The 19,550-nt window shown below is 36.8% G+C and overlaps 1 protein-coding gene across 27 annotated transcripts in view; it reads right to left on the bottom strand.

The window, feature by feature from the left end:
* The window catches only part of BNC2 (basonuclin zinc finger protein 2), a 390,244-nt gene that overhangs the window by 260,249 nt on the left and 110,445 nt on the right, over positions 1-19,550 (bottom strand). For 16 of the 27 annotated variants that reach the window (XM_039872019.1, XM_039871502.1, XM_039871585.1 and 13 more), the window contains one exon: positions 8,757-8,957. The exons of 8 other annotated variants lie outside the window; for them this stretch is intronic. In XM_039872019.1, coding sequence (XP_039727953.1) covers positions 8,757-8,957 — 201 coding nt within the window. Of the gene's footprint in view, positions 1-8,756; positions 8,958-17,073; positions 17,093-19,550 lie in introns of those variants that run through there. 3 more of the 27 variants (XM_039872261.1, XM_039872611.1, XM_039872670.1) reach the window with 3 other exon arrangements.

Raw genomic sequence — 19,550 nt, 5'->3', positions numbered from 1 at the left:
TCTGAGATGAGATCAACAAAGAGAATGTTTGCAGGCATTCTCACCCAAGGGATACTTTCATGAATGTGCTCAGTGTATAATTATTTTCCCACATCTTACAAGTGGCCTCCTAGTCGTGTCCACTGCCCTCCAGCACTGGCAGAGGGCACAGTAGTGGGCAGCTTTCTTTACCTATGCCTGATTAGGTGCCCCAAATAGCCATCCTAATGATTTAAGTCAATTAAATCTTTCTTGCTTAGATCGCAATGGGAAAAAAAAAAAATTACTAAAACCCTGCTAATGGAGGTTCTCATTTTAATATTAGTTTTGTTATTACATTAAGCCAGCTGAAAGTAATTATTTGGGCATGTAAAATATTCATTATCCTGAAATTTTTATTTTGAACACCCCCGCCCCAGTTCAGAAACTCTGATCAAATATGAGTCCTAAAGAACTGTCTAAAGAACAAATAGCCACTAAAAGACACCTTAATAAAGTTGAAAAATTCACGACAGTCACACAAAAGCACAGCAGGTACAACACTGAAAGCTATGTCTTTCTCATATAGAATGATATTTTTTAATCTTGTCAACGTTAATAATCTCTCTGCAGTGCAAGGCAATAAGAGTTAAAATTTATTAAATATAAAACAGTAGTGAATCCTCATTGTGTTATGTATACTGCATGTTTTAAATTTCAATTTCATAACGTCATCCATTAATATTAGCTCTGCCATCATTTCAAATCCTTTTATAAATGTTTCAGTTAATTCTTACTAACTGCAGTTTGTTTCAGAGTCATATCTTCAACATATTGAAGGAAAACTTTCCACGTTTTCCTCCTAAGGTAATGCTCTCTCTTGTGTGGATGGACATTTAACTGTACAAAATGATAAATCCAAGAACTACATAAAAAAAAAAAGAGTAATAGAAAAGCAAAATCTCTTTTCTGCTAAGTACCTTCTTACACTGGCGAAGGATCGAATTGAGCTGCCTTTCAGCGCCTCTGAATGATAAGCCTGGGCCCCTGGTTACACGTTTTTATCACGCCCTTACTTAAAGAACCCTAACATAGCAAAATTCAGGACAGTCCTCCTGTCAGCACTTATACATGGAGGACCACATCTGATGGTGGCACCTCTTTCCCATACCTCTGCCGGAATGATGTATTGGCAAAAAGTTACCACGTTCAATTATTGTTACGTTTCAGGTACATTTCAATTCCTTCATATTAGGGCAAAATAAGCCAGTGAAAGTAAGGAAGAATTCAGAAAAAGAGGGATGAGGTGAATGAAGAATAAAGTGAGAAAGAATTTAGGTCTATGGGAAAAGGAATAGGAAGAAAGAACAGACTAACCACATTTTTAGGTCATTGAGTAAATTGCTGTCAACCGAACAGAAATGAGACTTAAATCATACCCCTCTCAACAACACACAAACGCTAAGACAGTAGCATCATAACACTGCAGTCCAAAAATACTGAGTGAATAAGATGTCAGATATGCTCAAGAGAATTAGGGTTTCAATGAGTAACTTCCCATTGTTCAAGATTATTTTCATTTTCTTAACAGAGAGAAATGAAAAACTGATGGGCTTAATTAAAGAAAAACAAAAGGATATTATTTTGTTGTTAAAGGATCAATTCTTTTTTTTTTTTTTTTTGTTAATTGGAATGATGATTAATAAGCTGAGAATTTTATTTCTAAGCTAGCCAGTTTGAGTAATACATTGTTTTTCCACAAGCAATTCCATTAAGGAAAGCTCTGTGAATGAAGAAATGATACACCACTCCCTTTCTTCTGATCGCTGACTTTGTGGCATGAAATGCTACAAACATTTGAACAAATGCTACAAAAATATGAACAGAATGACACTGCACACTGTCCTCACCCAAATGAACTCCAGTCATAAATTTTTCACCTTAGGGTTTGAATGTATACTATGAAATGTGCTCGGCTTCCTACAAGGAATGTAAAAATTTAAAAAAAAAAAAAAAATCAATACTTTTATTTTTCCTATTCTCTAAACTGTCTCGTAAAAGGTAGTACAGGTCATGCTCAGTAAGATGAGAGTATTTTGTATGTCACAGCCCCAGGCATCATTTTTGGGATATCATATGCACACATTAAAACTTCTAAGAGCTTGAGTTGCTCAAAATGTTTTCATCTTATTTTTCTCACCTGTTTACTAGTTTATCTTACAGGGAAAAATTCCCTCTTTTACACAACGTTTTGTTTATATGTCAGGAGATAAAGGCTGTTGTTATTCCTGAATTATGACTCTTTTCCTTTATTTCTCTAAAGCTTAAAAATAGATGTCAAAGTTCCTTAAAAGGGTCTTTGAACTCCCTTCTCCTTTCCCTGGTCCTTCAGTAGATGATCACCAAGAGAAATGTGGAAGCCAGCTGCTTTTTGGGAAATAAAAATGGCATCAGCTTTGGCAGACAAGAAGTGAGATCAATCATTTTCTACAATCCTAACACAATTTTCTTACCAAGGCCTAGAGAAGGGTGGTTATGTAGTGGCAAAAAACATAATCATGAAAGGTACGAGAGGATTTTCACATGGTGAAGAATTCAGTCCGCACATAACAAACCAGGCTTTAAACCTCATGAGAAAGGAAATCTTGGAACTATTATATCCCATGTTCTTTAGACAATAACAAGCAGAGAGTCTCAGAAAAAATTTCTCTCACTGAAAAAGTCATCCCATGATTCACTCTTTTCTCCCTACTACCATAAATTCCCTGACAACACTCTGTGGGAAAAAAAAGGAATTAATTCTTAGATCAATTCAAACACTTATGATTCAAATTATGGACACAAGCTAAAAGCAAATTCCAGTTTCTTCTCTCATTCCTTTTGATATATATATTCTAATCAAGAGTCCCAAGTTGAGAAAATACCTCTTCAGCTGTACAGAGTAATTAGCTATTTATATTTACAAGGAAAATCCTCTCAAAGCTTTGCAGATTGATAAGGGTGGAGGCCCAATATAACTTTATCTACGTTAGAGTGTGTAATGCATATAAGGTGGGAAGGGAGAAACACTAAAATTTTTGTTTTTCATTGATGTGGATAACACCAGCTCACTATCTGTAACGGTCTGTTCCTTTGGAAGCAGCTCCCTGTGTCACAATGACCTAGCAAACTTGAATGCTTTCACTATCACTAGAGTCCTTGCAATCCTGCTGTGGCTGTGACCCATTCACTTTTGCCCCAACTTCTCAGAGATGCCTTACTCAGCATCTAATTAGTTAGGGAGGATTTGCCGCTGCTCTTAACCCCGACACAGGAGTGGGAGGATGTGCTGCTGTGGTAGCCCAAGTCTGTCCTGTCACTACATTAATCAGATTTCCATAAAGGCATGCATTAATAATAAGAGTTATCAGTGAATGTTAAGATATACTCATAAATATAATTATAAAAAAATACCTACAATTATAGATAAGATATCTACACCTTTAGGGATTTATTTTTCAACACTGGTTACTTGGCTCACCTTAGCAAAAGGCTTTACAAATCATATAAACACAGTACCAGTTTGCAGATGACAGAAATATAAGAAAAATAATTTCAAAATGATCACCTACTATGTTCAAATTCACCTAACGTATCTTATTGAAAATTGTGCACAGGTTTTTAACATATATCTCATACACATTTCATTCTATGTCAACGCTTCACTTGCATTAACATGTACATAAATACCATGTATATGACCTACCACTTTTCCACTGCTACTTTCCCAATGCCTTACAAATTAGACAGTATCTGTTAGGTGAAGTCCGTATGCTATATGTAGACTTCCACAAATACCTGTCTCTATGCTACAATTTGTATTTTAACAATTACCCGAATATTCCTATTTTCATTTTAGATTATTAGGATGAATGATAAGAATTATATTTGAATATATGTCCGCAGTTAAAAGTTCTAAATAAAACCTATTATCACTCAAATTAGAGAAGGGATCTAAACAGGAGGTAGCAGCAGCCTAGCAATTCAACAGGCTGAAATTATATGCCTCCTAGTATAATATAAATATTTATTTTAGCATCACAACCATAAGTTTGGTCAATTTAATCCTTTTTTTTAAGTAAGACTTGATTACTACAACACACCAACTGTAAGAAGGGAAGTTAAAAAGGGGGAGGGAAAAGTTCAGAAACCTAGGGATGGATGATGCCTGGCAATGAAACTAATTTTCAAAGACCATTAACTATCAACTGCTTTACTCAGGGCTCTGATTAAATAAGAATATACATCCAATGTTAAAAGGGATGTCTATATGAGTGGGATCAAGTTTAGAATAAAAATGTATTGTACACACTATAAAAAAGAATCAAACCAAGATATATAATGAGGAATCTAGTTTATAAGAAAAACGGTATCTGTGCCTTTTAAACTATTAGTGAATAAACATTCAAATTATTTGGGGGAGAGGGGTAGAAAGTGAGACAAAACCACCATTTCCACTTTAAAGTATATATGCAACAAAATGAAACTGTGTTTGCCTATAAGTCTAGAAAGAACTAAGAGACTACTGGGAGAAAAATTCATATCGAACATGCATTTAAGTGGATTCCAGCAACATTATATATTTCTTATAATATATTTTATTTATCATTCCTCTGAAATGTGTTAGATTTTATATTAGTAAGAAAGTTTGCTTTACCCTGTCATATCTCTGGTGAGCAGATGCTCTGGTATTAATGTAAATCGTTGATTTAATTTTTAGCTTTCCTGGTTTGCCCCTCACCTATCCAGGAAATTATTTCTCTGGTGATAACTAACACATCATGCTAATGAGAGAATCTAATGCACAATAGAAAAATGTCACTACTAATAATATTTGCATGAAGTTAAATAAAGCAACTGTAAGAGAATGTCAGACAGTTGTTCTTTAATAAGACACAGTTTCACAATGAAATTATGTTGTTAATTGTGTTACATCATTGGGTGAATCCTAAATTACTACATAATGATGCACAGAGTCATTTATAATTCTAACTCAGTATTTCACTCATGTCTGAGAAGAGACCTTATTAAGGGATCTACATTTTATTTGAAAAGGTTAAATATACCTCACCAATAATAAAAGGAAAATGCCTCTAGTAATATAAGCGTGTAAAACGTGGGCTATAGCCATTTACCTGTTACGGTTGCATTTCTGAAAAGATTTCAAAATATATTAGACTATTGCATCCCTTGAAATACCTATGACAAATTTTATTTAATAATCTCTCAAATACACAAAACATTTACAAAACAGAAAAATCACCTTAAAAAAACTGATTTAAAAATAAAAAACTTCCATAAGCAGGCCTTATTTTTTGCTCTTAACAATACTTTATGAAGTTAAAATGAGCAAAATAATGTTTTGGGCTCTAGAAGATTAACAGAGAAGATGTGTAAAGGGTTTCTGGTCATTCTCGACCTGTCACTGATCAAAGTAACCCAAAGAAGAACTCCCTTTACAGAAGTCAAGAGTCATGCCCTTTAAGGTTATCAAATATTTGCCTGTATGGAAAAAAATTATCTTTGAAAAAATCATAATTGAATATGGAAGAAAAATGTAGAGAGGCAGAAAAATGCAGTCAAATTGTCATATCTCGGACTTTAGAACATACTTAATTCTACCAACTCTAAATTGGCTTCATATTGTAGTTATCTTTTTGTTATTGTTAGACAAAGATTAATGTATAAGCAGATCCAAATGCACTCAAAATAAAAGATGAAGATTTTTATATTCCTTCTTGCTAATTTAGAAAACAAAAAAAACCTAGAGTAAATTTCATATCCATGAGATATTTCCTACAAGTTTTGCTGTAGTTAAATATACTGGTGGTGCATTCTCTATAACTCAGTTTTGAAACCTACTAGTCAGTCTTCTCTAATACTTAACAAAATCAAGTAAATCTTATATTTTTACATTGTTAGAGAAAACTCTGAAATAAAAAATAAACCCAATAAATTTTATTTATTTCATGAGCTAAATCAGTTTTCTTAGTAATTAAAATAATCATAATTGAAAAATCTTTTTAATGCCCTTAGTGATAAGATATACAGAATTCTGCATAGTTGATTAAACTGGACAAACTTTTACCTGTAGTAAGACAAAAGCTGTCTTAATGTATATATTGAAACTAGTATTCCTTGAAACTGTTGGCTTCAAGAGATATTTCAAGAAAAGTGTTCTCCTTGCACGCATGCACACCGCCCTCCCCCTCCCCACTGAATCAGCACTGCTGATGAACTATAGGTAAAGAAAATAAACATATTAAATATATACAGCACATTTATTTTTAGGTTTACACAGTTTGAATTTGTTTACACAATATTTATACAAACTAACATGTCACCCTGAAGGAGAAAAAAACATGTAAATTCATACCCTCTTTTACACGCTTTCTAAAAATGCACAGGAGGTAAACATTTAGTAAACATGACAGAAAAAAAAGAAGGAAGTTATTAACTACATCAAACTAAAAAAAATAAAACATATAAAATATAGTTGAATCACAACTTTTTTAAATTGTGATTTTTCTCCCATTATTGTACTACTATTTAGTAAGCAGTATAATTAATAGTTTCATACTGCATCCATCATGCATAAATTACTTCCCTGTATTTCTACTCCGTTCATAGAGTCACTGACGCTCACGATGACACATGCACACAGGTACACACAAAATAGATCTTTATATACCCACAGAGTCACACATCTGGATCAAAGATATCATAATAGCTTAGGTTATACAAGTTTTTCTCTCTGAGCGATTCATATGATCTTTCTAATTCTGATCCATCATTTATATAATTTACTTTTGTTTTTTAGCTACAATGTTTTCCACAACTTAATGTCTCCTTAGATTCAAATCTACTTGGAAATGGGCTAGTGCCAAAGAAGCAATCTAACACCATCTATGTGGTTCAATAGCCATTTATCAATTGATCATTATCTCTATCTGGTTTTATTAACTCTTTTCTAGCTAGAGGGAGACCTAAACCAATCTTCTCTTCCAAACACACACACACAGCCCTGACTTCCACTAACTCACAGGAAACCCTGATAGTGACATCTAATTTGTAAAGTGTGGCACAAGTTATTTAGTCTTAAGGTCAGTGAAAACACACTCGTGTCCCAACCACGAAGAGAGCCACCCGGGCAGTGACATGCCGCGGAAACACACCTCTCAAAGCACTCCGCAATGACAAGGAGTATCTCTGGGAGGAAATGACCGTAACTTGCAAGAATGAGAAATTGCACATAAAGAGTTGCTTATTTGGGTTTATGTTGATTGCATTTAAACCCTAGCTTACTGTATCAGCAGTAATCAGGGTCCCTCTACAGGATATGTCAAAATACACCTTATTCAAATGAATTTATCTTATCTAGAATTGTGTGATAAAACTGTTCGCTAGCTAAATGCTACAAAACCCTGGCTCTGTGCACAATTTTCTGCAGATGCATTTCTAAACTTGTGGTAGCTTTATTGGCTTGCAAATTGTTTTCCTTCTTTATCAAATACTTTAAAAACCTAAATTAAGTCAATAAACTAATTTTCATGAACTATTGCAAACAAGTTTGTTTTTTTAAAAGAAAGTAGTTGCAATATTTTTTTAAGTGAGTGGAACAACATTAATTTCTTAACCGCCATCTGCTTAAAATCCAAGTATTTGTCAGTAATACTTTGTGCTGTGTGAACGATATCATACAAACTCTTGCTTTGTGTGGGTTTGGGGTAGGCTTTTGAAAAGCAAGACGTGTCTAGGAGGGAGGCACCAGGGAACTTCCCTCCCTCGCTTGAGCACAGTCCAAGATGAAAGTTTCTGGGTTGTTTCCCTTCGCTTCCTCTCACCCTCGCTCCCCCTCGGAGCCGCAGAGCCAGCAATTGTGCAAGAGGAGCCGGGTGCACAGGGCGCGTATCACGGAGCGCATGGTACGAGCCGCCGGCTCCGGTGATTAATTATCAGTGGCCGCTGGCCTCGCACTAACACCTCGGCTTTCCCGGCAGAGCCAGCACACCCAGCCGCCGCCGGCGCGGCCCGGACCGAGGAGCGGCTCTGGGGAGGACGCAGAGGCTGCCGCCCGAGTGTGAGTGCCCGGGCGACCGGGCGGCCGCCGGCCGGAGGCGGACGGGCGGGCGGGCGGAGCCGGAGCTCTCGCAGGCGGGAAGCGCAGGGGAGAGCACGGAGGCGGGCGGGCCGCGGGCGGAGGGGCTGGGACCGGCCGGCACAGCCCGCCACGCACGCCGCCTCCTCTGGCGACCCTCCGTGCAGGCAGCGATTCCTGCACAGCCTCCTCTCCTCAGGTCGGACTCCGAGCTGCTTCCAGTCCCAGGAAGTCAGTCCGGCTGTGCGGAGGGGCCCCTACATTTTATGACTGGCTGGAGAACCTCCTCTGAGATAGCCAGACACTTTGATGAAGTGATTAATATAGAAAGATACATTTGTTGGGTGGTGGCTCTTTTAATTTTTAACAGAAAACAAAGAAATAAATTAAGTCTTCTCATGACTCAGGCTGTACTGCGAAACTTTACAACAAATGCCTTTGCTTTCTTTTACTTCAGTACCCTTTCCCCTTTATTTTTTAAGGAGCCCTTTGGGAAACCATGAAGTAACCCTGCACATTCCAGCAACACAGTTATGACAAAACAGAGACCAACTATGAAGAGATCAAAAATTTTAAATGTTTAGGAAGAAACATAGCAGAAACAAAAGTGCGTATAACAATTCAAGATTTCTGGGGGGGGAAAAAAATGAAAGTAACTTACCTGTTGGGACATTCTGAATAAAAGGTTAGTATCAGCGTTTTGCCATGTCCCCATGAACCCAGGTTCAGCCGCAGTCGTTCTGGTTCCGAACTGCATGGAGTTGTCAGTACAGGAGTCTCTTAAAGTCAAGTCTCTTGCCCTCTTTGGCTCTCTGTCTCTCTGTGTCTCTCTTTCTCTCACATCCACTTCTGCCTCTTCTGACTGAAAAGTGAAGGTGGATTTTTTGAGCCTCTTGGCAGCCAGTAGCAGGAGTGTAGTGTAGTTAAGAAGCTGGCTGAACTGTGCATTTCATTTGGGAAGGGGGAGATTTGGGGGAGGGAGGGGGTCAGAGCTTCTTTCGCACCTTCTACACAGATACCCCTATCATTTATGCATAGATTGTGACTCCCTGAGCTTGCCTTTGCTCAGTTTAACAGCTGCCTGTCAGGTGTGCAGGCAGCACTGGAGACCCAACCATCAGCTTCAAACTCTCAGCCACTGCATGTCATTGGATAGCAGAGCTAAGAGTCAACTGCACTGTTCCACTGTCAGGCACCAAATGACACCCTGCACTAACCCCTCTCTAGACACACAGATAGATACACACTTCTGCACACTCCAAGCAGCACCATAAGCACGAACGGTACATGGGGGGTGGAGAACTGGGGCCCTTCCCAGGGAATTTTTCCCAACAATGCTTTCAGGTATAACATGCAATATCTGACATCAGTCGTTGCTTTAACATTTGTAAATGGCTATGCTTAAACATTTTTTTCCTAGTTACACTGGAAGAAAGAAAAATATTCATCTGTAAGAGAATGTAAAGTTGGTTTAGTTGCTGTCTAAATGTTAACTCCTAAAAGTCATATAGTATGTACTGGGCTATTCATAGCCACATATAAAGTCCTAAAGAAAATAATATGCATATGGACGTGACTTTACACTCTAAGAAGTAAATAAGTAAAACCTAGCATTTTTGATATAGAAGATACACAGTAAATATTTGCAAAATATACACTATTTAACATCCAGTTCCCTGGGTCATTAATTACTAAATTGGATGTTAAGTAATAAGAAGTTGAATGGCAAAGGAAAAAAGTGTACCTTTTCTTAAAGCTCAAAAATAGAAAAAAGTCCTTTTTTAAAGTTCCTGGATGAAGCATCTACAATATCCTTTCAAATCATAAAAAAGAAAAAGATGAAGGAAAAAAGCCTGTCCCATTCCAGGCAAAAAAGTAATGAATATAAAAACTCCATTTTTCATTCTAGATCTCTATGGAAAATTCTATAACGTTTTCCTGCCTGATGAAATATAAACTCGATAGCATGTCGTATTTTTAATTAAACGTTTTTAAAAGAAAACATCTATTTATTAGATAGTATTTACCTTATTTATGGAAAAGCAGAACTAAACAAATGCACTGTTCATAAAGAGTAACTTCAAAATGGAAAGCTAAATTCATGTCGTCTCATAAAAGTAGTCAGCAGGAAAAAGCCATCCCTCCTAAACTTAAAATGTAAGGAACATTAATCTTCAACCACCTACAAATATCGAGGACAAATGTACCACTCTCCTTGCTCCTTCTTAACTGAAGAATAACAATAAACCTTACTCTCTGAAACAACAAAAGAAACAGAAAAGAGCTTCAATGGCAGCTCTGTGTCATTAGTGGACAATGAGAAAAGATGAGAAAACGTACACTATGTTGACACAAATGTGCCTTCCCCTCTAGAACCGACATCTCCTGAAAGCTTTTCTGTTAAACTTCCCTCCGGTTCACCACCATTAAGCACAAAAAAGTCTCAAAAGCAGCAAATTCAATATCTGAGAAGAAGCAAACAAGAATCCAAAGAATTGTTGCCTTAAAATATATTAAGTCCACCTGTGGTCAATAAAAATATTCTTGAAAGGGGAGGGCAGGAAAAGCCCCTATGAGTCAATTGTCAACAGTGACTGTACCTTTACAGCTAGCTATTACCCACTTAAACTCCCTCTAAAATTTGCTAGCCTCTTGATTTCTGAAGTGGCACTCAGTGCCTCAGTCAAGCTGCCTGCTCAGCTCCTGACCTTCCCACTAATGGCTGTTATTTGTGGGAGGCTTAAGGACACTGTCAATAGCAAGCTTCCTCCTCTCTCCTCTCAGGCTCTGTTGTATCGCTTTGCCTGTGTGTTCTCTCTCGCCTGCCTTTTGCTCTCTCGCTTCCCCCTCCTTCCTTCCTCTCTCCTTCACTCCCTCTTCCTCTTCTTCCAGCCTCCACCCCTTCTTTCAGTCCTGTAGCCCTCTTCTGGTATCCTCCTCCTATCTCTCTCTCTCTCTCTCTCTCTCATACACACACACACACACACACACACGCACGCACGCACGTGCACACGCACACACACACCACACCACAAAAATCAACTGGCATGCAGCAGCAAGCACCTGCAGTAATAGACTCTTTTATTAAAACTGTTATTCTGCAAGACTTGAAATTCCCCATGGACCGGGCCATGTCAAAGCCGATATAATTAACTAGAGGCTCAGCAACGGATCAATTACCAGACAAGCAAGTGATAGTGAAATCAATGAAAGATCATCAGCCACATTATCAGTGTTGCAACTCATTAGGGCAAAACTGAGAAATGTGCTCAAAGCGAGCCCAAGCAAGGTGGCATTACAAAACAAAGGGCTAATTTGGAGACCCTGCTGTGAACAATCTGTAACAGAATTAGCCTTTTTTCCCCCTAAACTGCACAGCTCCGTAACTAAATGTGACAGACTGAGAGAAGCAGTTTATTAAGACACCAACCCCAAGTTTATTTAGTTCATAAACTCTCTCCTAGAAAATCAATATAGTCTGTACAGGGTTATTAGGCTGACTAGCTAATACATCCAAATCTGGTCTGCTGGGCCAGCAGTCTTCTGACAAAATGCTACCCAGCGTAGGCAAACTGAGCTATTTCAGATATCATGGTCTGAGGTTGCTATAGATGAAACGGGTCTGCAATGTAACTAGTACCTGCACACTGCTGCCAAGGCACAAGCCTCAGAAGCACTGGGATATCTTTCTGAGGTTCAAAATATTTTTTCACTACAGATCAATATCATATAATACTGCACCTACTTAATGGATTTGATCAATTTAACTATGTGAGTCTAGTTTACAAAGTAAGCAAGCTTTATTACAATGAGACAAGTAACCCAAAGATTTAAAAAATATATCTACAAGGCACAAAAATGACTTTTGAGTTTGTTATTTTGCTACATAGTCTGCAGATTATGGAACGACAGTCTGGAATCATTTGCGTTAAATTTAAACTGGGGGTGGGGGGGCGAGGCAGCCATCAAATTCTACAGTAATTGCATTTTTTGCTGCCCTGATTCCATGTATTTCAGGTTTAAGAATCATAAATACTATGGCTATGCGTTGCTTTCCCACATTTACTGATAGTAAGAGATGTACCACGGAAATTAAGAAGTACACCAAGTCTAAGTGGCACCCAAGTTATTAACGACAAAATGGGAATGTGAACACCTCCACCTCACAACACATAGCAGAAATATACTTACACAAAGTTAAGAAACTTATATAGTTTACAATGTTAAAATAGACTGAAAAACTGAAGAAAAAACTACAGCTTTTGGAAGTGATTTCTAATACTTATGATGTTGAACATTTAAACTGTATTTTCACGGACTTTAATAAAATTCAATTTATAGATTGTTGTAAATAAATATTTCCCCCCTAACTTTTGATCTGGTACCTTACTAATCATTTCATAGCTCATGTCTTTAAGTAGTGTGTGTGTGTGTGTGTGTGTGTGTCCTAAATCTATACTATAGATGCCAATGTTCTGGATAACAATTAAAAGTTGTAATTACAGAGAAATTCTATTTTTTAAAACCTTTTGCATATAACTATATACTATGCATGTAACCTCAATGAGATCCAATTAGTTGCAAAGAATTTGCATTTCAGTTAGTGTGGGATAACAAGACTATAGGGAGGCACAATGCAATTCCACCAACAGAGTAAGAAAGTGTGTTCTTTCTTGTTAGCTCTGTAAGCAGTAATTCCCACAACTTACTATTTGAAATGTTACTGATATTTTCATATTAGGGTACTGAGATAGGTTTGGGTTTCTACCTCCATTAAAAAAAAGTCACATATTGGTTCAAATATCAGCCACAATGAATACCTGAAGAAACAAATGACCAAAGGATTTTGTTTTGCATGTATGTTTGTGGGTTTTATTTTTGTTTTAGGTGGAGAGGAGATACTGCATACTTTTTCTTAATACTTATTAATAATTTCTTTAAAAACACATTTTTTAAAAATAAATTCATAACTGAGGGTAGGGAAAACTCACTGAGATAATCATGTAAATCTAAGGTTTGGTGATAAAGGCATGCATTTAGTACATTGAGAAAATACCCAAGGATTTTCATTTTTTTCTAGCTGTTTCCATCAATGTAAATCATAAGCAAATATAAAATAAATGTATAATTTATACACACAGTTTAACAAGCATCTCTAGGACTTCTGGTTCACAGAACAATACCTGTAATTCCCTGGGTTCAGTTCAGCAGCTGTTAACAGATTCTGTAATCTGCAATGACAGTAAACTGGCCTTTGCTCTTCTTTTATTCACTATTCATTTTCAAGGCTTGGTTAAGTACAGAGCTGGGTTAAAGATCAGTGGTTTTTCATGTGACACACGCTGGTATTCATCTAATGGCTTGTCAAGACAAAACTGTCCCTGTTCTTGCCAAAATAATAAAAATGACGCTCCATATCGCATGACAATCAGCACTTCCTAATGCCAAAACAAATCAAGCTTTTGTAATTCACTTATTTTATAGAAAAAATAATAATAATTTGCTCCCTGATCCTGTATGTAGAATTAGGTTTCCGTTCTCAGAGATTTTAAAAAATATTTTAACACTAAAGCAACACGTAAGCTAGTTTATAATCAATTTAGAATTTACCGTGTAAAAATAATGCTGAAGCTACAAATTCATATGGCATCTTAAGGTATAAAACTTAATATATGCGAATTATGCAGAAGCAGCAGGCTAGGCCCAGTCACAGAGGTGGGGGAAACCAGTTGAGGAAATGTCATTTTTTTTTTTAGAACAAAGTATGGGACTTGCTTTGCAACATCTGTTGGGCTGTGTGAAATGTTAACAGACATCTTAAGTGAAAAAGGGAAAACGAATTAATAAAGAAAACATCCAATGAACAGATAATCTGCCCAAATTTCCATATTCCAGAGGAAAAAAGTTGACAGCAACCTTTTTCCCGTGTGAAACTTGCCATCCCTATTTTATTGTATAAAGTTTTGTTTTCTATGTGAAGTTAAGGGTGAAATGTTTATGACTCACTATAAAGAAGAGAATAAAGAAAAAGTAAAATAATTTTAACTGAGATTTTGTTTTCCTTTGTAAATAATTATATCATAATCTAAGCTGCCTGTTTTCCCTTGAGTCACATATGTAATTTTATGGGAGGACAGTGAAAAGTCCACCCCTCAAAAAACCTTCAAAAACATGAACTATTATTCTACTGTGCCTGCATGTTTTGGGGGAAAGGAAGGGGACACATTAAAAAGCTCTTAAGCTCTTAAGATAGAGTTCTGATATTAACACATCCCTACACTCTAAGGTGTTCGTGTTCACAATTAGGATTCAGCTATCATTTACACCTAAATCCTTGCACTCTCCACTGGCTCCTAATTTTATTCCCTTCCCACCCTTGTAAGGGATAAAGCACCCCTCTTTCAAGAGCCAAGGGTTCCAAAGCGGTAAAGCCTAATGATCATAAAGAAAATTTTGAGATTATACTAGTTAGATCCCTGTATTTAAATTTTAAGAAAACTGGAAAACTTTTCTTAGTTAACAATTCTCATTCATGTTTCAATTTATTAGATGATCTAGGCAAACCTGAAGGCAGCTGCCTTTAATCCAGGTTGATACATGTATGCCTACTACTGAATCTAACCTGGTGCTTGCTTGTGTGTGAGTGAGGTGAACTATGAACCTGTATTATTCGATGAATCTTCCTCTCTGGAGACACCTATTCCATCACTTATTCTCTAAAACATAGGACATAAATGTGGGTTAAGAGCTCATAGATTAACTAATTCAAAATGCAATTAAAGATCTTGACAGATTCAGATGAGGGAAGGAAAAAGTGTGTTGTCCTCTCTGATTGCCAGTCCCTACCACTAGCCCCTCTCTATGAGAGTAAGTCTCTATTAAAATTGTACATAATACTGCATGTCTACAGCTATACCTTATCCAGATGACTCTGGCAGCCTGGGCTGGGGGCATTTCAACATACAGAAACCTCAGCTAGAATAGCCTGAAGATTTCAGGGGACAAGATCATGGTCCAAGTTGTAAAACAAGGCATGCAAGCATACCTTCGGTTTTGGGTTAGTTTGTTTTTTGCCAAAGCATTGTGGGTACTAAATGCTCTGGTGTTTACTCGCAGGAATACCACATTAGAACACATGACAAAAAATAATAAAAATAACTGCTGTACCAAGAAAAATTGATCACCTACACTGAGGGAGAAAGCTTGTACACTTAAAACATCATTATGTGACCTCAGACTAAGAGAGGAAAACAGGTCTCCTAAAATAAGGTTTGAATAGGAAACACGTTTAAATCACTTTAAACAGCAACACAAACATCCCTCCCATCCCTAAGCAAATACTACTTAAAAGCTTCATCCTTCATCTTTCTATAACAAAAGAAAGAAACCACTCTGGTTGACACCTGTCTGTGAACCAACTAGAACAATCAATGTGATACGGCATCTGCTGACATCCTAAACAGGGGCTCAGTTTCAGAGAAACATATCAAGGATTTATCTAAATGCCATAATCCCTTGATACACTATGAAAATTAAAAATAAATAAATAAAAAGATTTGGGTAGGGTGTGGTAGATGAGGTAGTTTATACAATGCTAAGGAAATGATGAATCCTTAGAATCAAGCTATTTGCAGATGCAAAAGCATCTGATGTCAGCATGAATCTCGATTCTCCAAAAGATCAAACATTTTATCTACCCTGTTTTGGTTTTAAAAAAAGTGATTTTATTCATCTTCTCTCAGGTACAACCAGTGACAATGGCTTCTTCCTACCAAAACCTAAAGTCAGTGTTTTATGAGAAAATCTTCTAGAGGAAAAGAACCAGTGATGTGTTTCTTTCCTTAAATGAGTATAAAAAATAAAATAAAATAAAATAAAATAAAATAAAATAAAATAAAATAAAATAAATAAAATAAAATAAACAGGCTGGGAGAATAAATGGGGAATTACTTTTGTATGCCCATGAAGAACTGCAAGGATTATAAAGATAGTATTAATTTCTTTATTTACTTCCTTCTAAAGTCTGTGGACCGAGAAGTTTGCAGCCGCAGTGAAAATGACATAATAATAGTTTAAATTACTGTCAGGAATGAAGAGTGAGATTCGCAGACACCCAGGAAATCCAACACTGCTTTTAGAGTTATCACAGAAAAAGGCAGCTCTATTGATGGCACCCCCTTATATGACTCTTACAAACCTAAAAAACAAATTTAAAAAGTGAAATACCCATACACTTCAAGTTTCAGAATGTTTGGAAAATCACAGACTATTTTATATATATACATATTTAAATGGAAAAAAATGTTGAAACAAAGCAAATTTAAATGGAGAGTATTTTCAAAATTAAGAATCCTAGAAGATGCCAGAAATTAACAGCAGGTTAAAAATAAAAAGAATTAACAGGTGGCTTAGGTCTGAATGGTGATGACTTTTGGTGGGGAATAGTGGCTTCAAGAGGCACAAAGAAAGCTTCTGAGGTCCAGGTAATGTTCTGCATCTCCATCTACTTGGTGGTTTTGTGTATGGTCACTGTAAAAACTCATCAAGCTGTATACACTTATGATTTGGGTGCACTTTTCTGTATGCATGTTATACTTCAGTTCTAAAAGCTTACAACTGCTATTGTTATGGCACTACTCCTAAAAACAGTGATAACAATAAATTAGAACTATATTTAGAAAAGAAAAAGGAAAAAATAAATAACAGGGTGGGAGAGAAGAGGGAAGGGATGGAAGAAGGCAGATACTTTATCATTGTCAAAAATCGTTCAAATAACTGTCAATAAGTTTACTGCTGGCAATGGTTTCTTCAAAGGTAAGAACTGTCAGGACTCAAGCAAATATCTGAGTGTCACAGAATGAGGATTAATGTAAAAGTAGTAAAAGGATGGAAGAAAATAATTAGGGGAGAGATACCTTAACTAGCAGTGCAAGGGCGTGAGTGCATCCAAGTGGCTTAAATGGAAAAGAAAAACATACCTCAACTTGAGAAGTATCAACCGCACAACATAGGGTCTTGAAACATGCTCACCAGTCTCACTCAGCCTGTCCTCTGATTTATAATTATGGCTGTCTGGGGGTGAGTAATTTGGGGTAGGCACTGAGTGAGCCTACTGAGAGACTGGGGAGGAAATTGCAGACTATTACTTAAAGGCACTGAGTACACCAAGATAGATTTAAAAAAAAAAAAAAAGCAATTGCAAATATAATATACTCTTCTGACCACCCAAACCCCTATCCAAACCTTTTTTAAGAATTAAATGTCTAAGGCTGAAGGTAGCCAACCATTAAATAAACAAAGCCTGGAGAGAATGGAAGTAACAAAGTGGGAACAACTGAATAATTTGCTAATTGAGAAAGGATACACTTTTTTCCTGACCAGCTCGTTTTCTAGCTCCCTTTTCTTCCATTTATTATAAAAAGAGACATTTTAAATTAAACATTTTTTAGCCACTCTTAGGAAATACTGATCAAAGTCCCACTTGCCAGGTGTAAGAAGGTGGGGGGAACATGAAACTTAAGACATAGTCCCTGCTCACAAATTTACTAATCTATTATAGAAGATAAGCTATATATATAGGTTTATATATATATAAACCTTAATAAAACAGAATGTAATAAAAGCCACAGCCACAGAATCCTATACAACTTAGAAAAGGAAATTCTTTCCAATCAGTGTGGTAAGAGAAAGTTTCTAAGCAGAGGCAGCATTTGCACTATAACTGAAGAACTGATAATATTTCTAGAGAAGTGATCCTATTTGACTAGAACTTAAGGTAGGATCTGTATAGAGCAATGATGAATGAAAGGGATGGACTGGTCGATAGGAACTATTATAATAAGAATGGTTCTGTACTCCACTATAAAAAGTTGCCATTTATCCTGTTATCCACCAACGGTCAAAAATGCTTAAAGTTTCTCACGAGCAACATGGGATGATCATTACTGTACTCTAAGAAGAGTTATCTGGCAACAGCATGACAGACAGACAGACTGAAGTGGGAAAAGACAGAAGCAGACACCAATTAGGAAGCTATTATAATAATCTGGGGGAAAATGGCTACAGGCAATAGGGCTGAAAAAAAGAGCAAGATACTAAGCGGAGATAAAATCCAGGGGAAAAGAATGACTGATAAGATATGCGTGACAAATGAGAAGCGTCAAAGATGACACTAAAGCTCTGATATTCTGAGCATGGGAAAATGGTAGCACTATCAACAGAAACGGTGTGAACTAGTTTGTGGGAATATATAGAGAGCTCAGTCTGGGGAAACAGCAGATCATGCCAATGACTAGGCAACTAAAAATGTTCAGAAAACAGACTGACAATGGAGTTATTGGATCTGGGAGTCATTTGCAGAGAAGTGACAGAGGAGGTAAAAAGATGGTGGCTTAGGTTAGCATCTTGGGGGATCTCCATACAGTTACTAAGGGAGAAGACAGGAGGAACAGTATTAACAGGAGCATCGTAACTGTCCAATGTTTTGCATGACAAGAGAAGTCAAAAGTTCACAGAGGTAGAGTGGTTAGAGTTTTAACTGTTCTAAAAAACAATGCTACATTTAGATTATAGTAAAGCCACTTCTAATAGTAGGTAGTAGTAAATATAGTAAGAGCAAACAAAATGAATGGAAATGATAAATACTCAAATCAGAATAGTACTTGAATGAGGGTGGGTACTGGATAGAGGGAATGGCAGTGGCAGCAATATAATTAGGATGGTAATCCAGTGCTTCAGGAGTACTTAAGCATGGGTAAATGGGTGTTCATTATTCTACTCCTCATGTATATTTCTGGCTGAAATATTTTATAATTATATATTTGTGTCCTAAGAGAAATATCTTAGTGGACTGATAGGTATAGAAGTTATAGAATCCAGATTCTAAAGAAGTTAAGTAAGCAAATTATAAAGACAAGGAGGAGCCTTTGGAGCAATTTTGCAAAGCAAGCAAGTGAAGTAAGAGGAGGGTCATCTAAAAAGTTAGCAGGGCTTGGGAGAAGTTGTGTTAGCATGTTGATGGTTTGTTTCTCACTACAAGGGATGAAGCCAGAAAAGAAAAGGATATTAAAAATCTAAGCCAGAGGAAAAATTATATAAAACGTCCTAGGGGAGAATGTGACCAAGGACACAAATGAAAAGGGTACCCCTGAAGGGAGAAGAAAAAATTTTTTTCTCAGAAATCCAAGGTAAGAGATATTAAAAAGTTCTGTGGTTAAAAAATACATATATTCAGTGTCATGGCAAAAAGCCACCTTACTACCCATTTTCCCACCCATTTTCCCCAATGAACTGTGCACTTGTTGAAAGGAACAGAATTTTGTCCATCTTTGGTAATCCAGGGCCTAACCAAGTGCTTAACACATAGTAAATGCTCAATAAATGATAGCTGCACAAAAGATAAGATCATCTTAGAAAAGATGAGATCGCTTGCTAAGAGGGACAAAGACAGGATGAA

This window comes from Pteropus medius, unplaced genomic scaffold (genome assembly GCF_902729225.1).
Source record: "Pteropus medius unplaced genomic scaffold, Ma_sr-lr_union100, whole genome shotgun sequence".
Classification (NCBI taxonomy): domain Eukaryota; kingdom Metazoa; phylum Chordata; class Mammalia; order Chiroptera; family Pteropodidae; genus Pteropus; species Pteropus medius.
This window is presented reverse-complemented; position numbering and strand designations above follow the sequence as displayed.